We start from the raw sequence: 7,626 nt of genomic DNA on the forward strand, positions 1-7,626 counted from the left end.
GATTCTCATGTTGTCGCTACTGACACCATTTGTGGGTTCCCTTTTCCTGGCCAGCAGGCATGAAAGTCTTGTCTTCCTACTTGCCCTCCCCTGATACCAATTTGGTAGTGAAGTTGGGGCACCTGATACAGCATCACAGGGGTGGAAATACAAGCTTCCTAATTGGCTTCTGTTGGTGACGGAGCGGGGCCATAGTATTTTCTATGTTGTTTGGTTGGACTATAGCAGTTATTATCTAAAATTTTTGGCTGGTCTGGCTGCCCATTACTTTGTCCTTTGGCTAGAGGGGATCTTTTGTCTGAACTCATTGATGTTTCTGTGTTGTCTGCTCCAAGACTGGAGCATATGAGGCAAAGAGAAAACCCAGGGAACTTACCTAGCTGGTCCATCTTTTTCTCTCCACCTTTCAGAATTTCTTCTGTTAGATTTATGTATAATGCCTAGGGGTTTTAGTTGTACTTAGTGTGAAGAATAGGGAAGAGTAGGTCAACTCTATCTTCCTGGAAATAGAAGTCTCTTTACTGATTTTTTTTTTTTTTTAGTGCTATTGATTACTCAATATCCTCTGCTTTAGGCTGTATTTTTGGTTAATACATGTAGAATACCTAACATTTTGCCTGACACATATATTAAGTTCTTATTAAATTATTATGTAATCCACAAATATTTCTTGAGTATAATGTTTAACTTATCAAATGTTGAATTTGATGGTGAACAAAACAAAGCTTTGCCCTTGTGGAGCTTATATTTTAGCAGAGGGAGACATATTAAAACAAATAAATTAATAGCCAAGGTGATGATCATTTGTGTGGACAAATTTAAAGCAAATTAAGAGAATAAGAAGTATAATTAGCAGGGCAGAGAGAAAGGGATGCCTTTTGATACTGAGTAGGCCTCTCTAAGAAGGTATAACATGACCAGAATCTTGCAGATATGGAGGAGTAAGCCATATCGATATTCAGGTGAAGAGTAGAGACCCTTCCTTTCCTTTAGTGACATGACAGATTACTGACCTTGTTTCTAGGAGAAGAATGTCAACAGAATCTTTCACTAGTAAGGCTAGACTAGAAATCCAGGACAGTGCATTATTTCCAGGATGAATAGTTAGAAGATCTTGATCTTGATCTGGGTCTGGGTCTATCATTTATTAGTTATACAACTTTTGACAAACCACTATGCTCTTTGTATCTCATTTGCCAAAAGTATTCTATCTGTCTCACATTGCTGTGAGTATATAGTGACTAGCACATGGTACATGAAAGCATTTTGCAAATATCATAAAGAGTTCTACAAATGGAAATTACCACAATGAGATATCACCTCACACTTGGCAGAATGGCTATCATCTATAAATCAAAGAACAACAAGTGCTGACAAAGATTTGGAGAAAAGGGAACTCTCATACACTGTTGGTGGGATTGCAAATTGGTACAGCCACTGTAGAAAACAGTCTGAAGGTTCTTCAAAAAATTAAAAATGGATATACCTTTTATCTCAGCAATTGCATTTCTGGGTATTTAGCCAAAGAAAACCAAAACAATAATTCATAAAGATCTATGCATCCCTATGTTCATGGCAGCACTATTTATATTAGCCAAGATATGGAAGCAACCTAAATGCCCATCAACACACATTTGGATAAAGAAGTTATGGTTCATATATACAATGGAATATCACTCAGTCATTAAAAAAATGAAATCCTACCATTTGCAATGGCATGGATGGACCTAGAGGTTATTAGGCTGAGTGAAATAAGTCAGACAGAGAAAGATAAATACCACATGATTTTACTTCTATGTGGAATCTAAGGAACAAAAAGAACAAAATAATTGAAAACAGACTCACAAATATAGAGGACAATCTGGTGACGGCCAGAGGGGAGGGGGGTTGCGGGGACTGGGAGAATGGGGTGAAGGGTTAAAGAAGTACAAATTAATAGTTGATAGCTGGTCATGGGGATTGGGATCAGGGCATAGAGAATACAGTCAGCAGTAATGTAATGGCTACATGTAGAGCCAGAGGAGAGAAAGAGTAATCAGGAAGATCATTTAATAAACTATATAAATGTCTAACCAACGTACCAAATACTTGAAACTGATAACAAAAAAAAAATTTTAAATTTACAAATGAAAGATATTAAATTGTGTCATAATTACTGACAGTGCTGCCCAACTTGAACTCAAAGGCATTTAGGTTGGATTTGAGCAACTATTTAGCTCAACTTCTTTGTTTTATGAAGAACCTAAGGCCCAGAGAAGTTTGGCTGAATTTATAGGTGTGAACTTGGGGTTATATAATATATGTAATAACTTTGTGAAAGATTTGGTGATAATATAGAGCTATGCTTTTCAGAATGTAGTCCTTAGGCTAGCAGCATCAGTATCACCTGGGAACTTGTTAGAAATGCAGATTCTTGGCCCTTAATTTAGACCTACTGAATTAGAAACTATGGAGGTGGGACCCAACAATCCGTGTTTTAACAAGCCCTCCAGATTATTCTGATGCATGCTAAATTTGAGAACCATTCTTGTGGAGGTTCACATAATCCCTAGATTCATGAGGAATGATGTTGGATGTCTTAATACACAGTCAGCTCTCTGCAAAATTGTGAGTAAATGGCTTTTGTAGCTAAATTTTCTTACCTCCCATTTTCCTTCTCTCAGGGTTGCCTCTCCTTCAAGCACTTGTCAAGATACATTTCATTAGATGCCTTTTTAGTTGATTAGCCAATAATTCTAGCTAGGGCATTAGTTGAAATTAGTATATTTTCAGTTTAATAAGAGATTAAATAAACAACATCATCCAGGATGCTGAGGATTCTGTCTTTAATAGTAGAATATTTAGATATAAGATAGATAAAAGGGGAGGTAATGTTTGGAGTAGAGGGATCTTAATATTTCTTCTTTTCTTGATATCTGCTTGGTTATTCGAACACTTATAAGTTGAGTTGAAGGAAAATATTCATGACATTTCAACTATCAGTATGTCAGTGGTTCCAGAATTCACTTTCAGTAACCATGGTCTTTAAGTCTTCAGAACATAGAGAAATAATGAAACTGGGCTTATTACAAATTCTTAGGGAATTTTATTAGTGTAATGATGCCTGGCTAGATACCAGAAACCCCAGGGCATGATTATTTCTTCCTAGTTCCCTATGTATACATTTTAAATAGGCTTATATATAAGTTAGAGAAAAAGTCCCTTGCTCTTTGTAACATTTCACAGTCTTCTTCCAGTCTCAATTTCTTTCTATCACAGTAAGTCTTAGTGCTACTTATCAGGGAGGAATTAGACTTAAACTGCCTCCATTGTTTCTAATTCTCAGTTGTTCTTAGAGACAGTCTCCTGCCTTCTTCTTGAATGCACCCCATTTGGGTTCTCATATTCAGCATCAATAGGTTAGAAACAGTTCCCAAATCTCAATGACCTCTCATACCAATTAAAGGAAAGGCAAAGAGTATTAAAAGTATTTCTAGATTATTATGCATGATTTTGTTGTAAGAGACAAGGAAATAAGTCTATAAATCACCTAATCTGTGAGGAAGAATATAAACTGGAATAGCTGTTACTCTAAATTCTTGCTGCTTTAATCAGGGACCCCAGAATAATTGATCCATATATAATTAAATCCACTCTCAGCTCTCTACATAAGCAATTATTTAAATAGTTAGGAGACAAAATAATAAAGCAATTGCCTGGTGCTTTTGAGGTTAATAGGTTAACTCTACAGAGTTTAATTAAAATTTGATAATAAATGCCTACTCTAGGCAGGATATTTCATTTTAGTCTTTATCATGGCCTACATGAAGTAGTCCTTATAATTATTTTCTATCTCCCTTAAATCCTCTTCTCATGAAGCAGAGTTCTTATTACTAATTAAGATTCTCATACTGAGGAATGAAATTCCCTGAAGGAACCTCCTCATTAGAAAGGTACATCTACCACTATAATAAATTGGTATTCTGCTATCTTATTTTTTTAATGTCCACACAAAGAAGCCAAATTGTAAACTTTAAAAAGTATTAAAGAAAAAAACACTCTGGCAATGGCTATGATAAAATAGTCACTTTTTTTTTTTTTTTTTGCTATTAAGAAATAAATTCTCTCTTTGTTTCCACCTTAAAATATGAATGGTACTGAGAAAAATCAGGTTCCTTGGTCAGCAGAATTGTATGTGGAAATTAAAGGTTAATAGGAATAATTATCTAGAAGTTCTGTCCTTTTTTTGGTGAGGGAGGCAGTTCAGAGGAAAAGGATTTCTCCCTGAAGGAAGTAAAATCTATAACCACAAAGTAACTGGGAGGTTTGAATGCTGCGAAACTGTTTAACTTCTTCAGTGCTCTCCCAGTCTTTTTTCTTTTTTTTTTATACCAGTACGAAAACTCTCACTTTCACTCTGCATTCTTGTTCATTTTCATCACTGTCATCTCCAATTTGTCAATTTTAATAGCCTTCCTAACAGTCATTCCAGGCTCTGGTTTTTCCTATCCTACTTCTTCCTCCATACCACTGCCAGAATTGTGTCAATTCCCCTCATGAAATCTGACTAGTTTGATGCATGTCCTAATTCCCCAGCACTGCATATGAAACTATATCCTTCACGGTCAGGTTTTAACTTCCATCTCTGGCCTCATCTGATGCCCTTTGCTCATGGCGCCTATGTTTAAACTACTCTGAAATCTCAGGCTCATTTTCTCTTCTTTGAATGAGCATCTCCTTTTCTCTTTTACTTAAACTATCTACTCATCTTTTAGGAGCTAGCTTATAGTATTCTTTGAGAAGCTTTTCTGGATTCCCCAGGTTAACAGCTCACTCGATGTTATTGTCACACTTTGTTTTCATACTTCAATCAGAATATGTATGTTGTATTGTAATTTGTTTAAGTTGCTGTCTTTCCCACTTGTTTGAGCCTTTTAAAGGCAGGGATGATGTTATATCCTGGGTGTCCATGTCTGTACATACACATACTTGGTACTCATTAAAATTAGTTGACTGGAATTGAGGGTGCATTAACCATCTTCGCATCCTTTTGGAGCATTTTATTTAATTTGCCTTCTATTAAAGTTCATTCATTGCCCACATTTACTTGTGTCAGCACCTCTAACTGCACCAGTAAGAGCTTAACAAATGTTGAATAAATGAATTGGTTCTAATAGCACCATAGGACTTGTAATTAAGAGACACATGCATTTTTTAGATTGCAAGATTCTCTGCAGATTGTATTTCCTTGATGTTACAGTGACATCTGACAGTGACAAGGAACTTCACGTTTTGTGCATTTCTTTGGTCACCTTTAAGTATTAGAACAAATCACTCTTCACTTATGATTTTTGTGTGAACCTCGCGGCTCTTCACCCGCAGCTTGTTGACCTGGGACTCGGCAATGTCAGCCCGCTCCTCAGCCTCCTCCAGCTCGTGTTGGATCTTGCGGAACTTGGCAAGGTTGACGTTGGATTGCTCCTCCTGAGAAGAAAGCATTTGAGAGTATGAGAAAATGGACATTTTTTGATTCTTATTGCCTTTGTTACTGGAAGCAGCTACAGGATTTGTTTTGTGAGTGAGAAAGCAAAAAGGTTCTGTTATTTGGTGATGTACTAATTTGGGGACAGGGCATCCCATATAGTTGCCTCAATGAATGAGTGGGTGGCAATCCCCCTGCCCAGTCTCTCTCATTTAACTCTCTTCCTGGCAAACCTAAGATGCTACAATGACCACAGGGAGATCAACATAGCAGGAATCTGAGTCAATCTTGTTTCTGTGAAACAAACTTTAAAAAGTAGGCACAGTGGTAGTATTAGGTACAGAGAACCTTAAGGAAGGTTTCAGAATTAATAGAAAGTTAAGAAAGATAACTGCAGCCAGATGAAAAAGAAATGCCCTAAGATGGATTTATCATGAAGTTAAATAAGGTTTAGTTTTCAGAGCCCTCATTCACACAGCCCCTATGAGTGCTGGGAATATAGTACTCCCAGATGGGAGTTGTAGAGTGTTCTAGATAGGGAGGGAATTGGATTTTAACCAAGAGGCATTTCTGTGTTAACATGTCTGGAAAATTACTTAAAGAGGTGTCAGAAGAAATGAACCTGAATTTCTGAGGCTCCAGTAATTTGTGGTAAATAAATACTCATTTTCATACCTAGGTTTGTATTCCCAATCTTGTGTTCTTTGCTTTAAAGAAAGCCTCTTACATTCTATAAAATTCAGGTTCTACAAAACCTAGACTTGCTCTTGAACCTTTCTCTCACTGTGAAGATACTCACAGCCTCTTCAGCTTGTCTCTTATAAGCTTTAACTTTGGTTTGTAATTTGTCCACCAAGTCTTGCAGTCTGAGAACATTCTTGCGGTCCTCTTCAGTCTGAAATGAAAAAGGTAGCAAAAGTGTAGTATCATTATCTGAAAACAACTCATTTTTATTTTTATGAAAATAAAATTTGGAACATATGGAGACTGGTCACCTGGTAAGTGAGTTCCTTCACTCTTCTCTCATGTTTGCGAAGACCCTTGACTGCCTCAACATTGCGCTTCTGTTCACTTTCAACCTCATTTTCAAGCTCCCTCACCTAGAAGAGAACAAAGATGTTTAACTGGCTGTAACTAACTTGCTGTGTGTACACGCTAGGGATTGAATGAAGTGGTGGGGACCCACCCTGGCCTCCAGTTTCTGAATCTGCTTCTTCCCGCCCTTCAGGGCCAGCTGCTCAGCCTCATCCAGACGGTGCTGCAGGTCCTTCACTGTCTGCTCCAGGTTCTTCTTCATCCGTTCCAGGTGGGCACTGGTATCCTGCTCCTTCTTCAGCTCCTCAGCCATCATGGCCGCCTAATTAGCAAATAAATCAAGAAAATAAGGAAACTTGGTAATGATGGGTAGCACCTATGAATCAGTAAAACAAATGCTCATCTTGCTTACATCAGTGATGGCCTTCTTGGCCTTCTCTTCTGCATTGCGAGCTTCCTGGACAATGTCCTCCATCTCTCCCTGGATTTGGGAAATGTCTGTCTCCAGCTTCTTTTTGGTGTTGATCAGGCTCGTATTCTATTTTAAATTGATAAAAAAGGAGAAAAGCACATTTAATTATAAATATTTACATTGTCAATTTTATTAATGTATACAGGCATAAATTATTGCCCTGAGAAATGTTCAGAGTAAACATGAAATGAAGAGTTGATTCTAAGCTTATTTCTTCTCTTCTTTCTACCAATATGTCTGTTAATAAAAATTCTCTTGAATTCTTTCAGGTAAAATTTAGTTTTTGATATCAAAGATTTTTGGCAGTTTATCAGTGGTTGCTTGTAAACATAAAGCACTACCCCCACCCCAAGAAAAGATTTAAAGTGCTGTACTACACAGATCATGAAAAATTGATTATTAATTTTTAGGTGTTTATTCATCTTTGTTGGCTCTACTTTTAAGTGCATAGATAGCATTATTATTGGTACAAAAATGATCCAAGAATTTCTTATGTTTTGGACAGTGTTTGAAATATTCAGTCAATTCAAGGATGCTAATAATGAGTAAGAAAAATGTTTTATTTTGATTTGAATTTAAAATTTTTTGTAATGTGTGATTTTAACATTTCTGTGATGACTATTTTTTTGTAACTTTTAAAAGTATACAATAATATATG

General features: G+C 36.6%; 1 protein-coding gene across 2 annotated transcripts in view; it reads right to left on the bottom strand.

Annotated features, from left to right (window-relative positions):
* Nucleotides 1–5,200: 5,200 nt before the first annotated feature.
* The window catches only part of LOC105291267 (myosin-4), a 25,693-nt gene continuing 23,267 nt past the window's right edge, over nucleotides 5,201–7,626 (bottom strand). For both annotated transcript variants that reach the window (XM_011358959.1, XM_011358960.1), the window contains 5 exons: nucleotides 6,909–7,034; nucleotides 6,648–6,818; nucleotides 6,457–6,561; nucleotides 6,261–6,356; nucleotides 5,201–5,463 (listed from right to left, as the gene is read on the bottom strand). In XM_011358959.1, coding sequence (XP_011357261.1) covers nucleotides 5,311–5,463; nucleotides 6,261–6,356; nucleotides 6,457–6,561; nucleotides 6,648–6,818; nucleotides 6,909–7,034 — 651 coding nt within the window. In that variant the 3' untranslated portion in view covers nucleotides 5,201–5,310. The remainder of the gene's footprint in view (nucleotides 5,464–6,260; nucleotides 6,357–6,456; nucleotides 6,562–6,647; nucleotides 6,819–6,908; nucleotides 7,035–7,626) is intronic.

This window comes from Pteropus vampyrus, unplaced genomic scaffold, assembly GCF_000151845.1.
Source record: "Pteropus vampyrus isolate Shadow unplaced genomic scaffold, Pvam_2.0 Scaffold44, whole genome shotgun sequence".
NCBI lineage: Eukaryota > Metazoa > Chordata > Mammalia > Chiroptera > Pteropodidae > Pteropus > Pteropus vampyrus.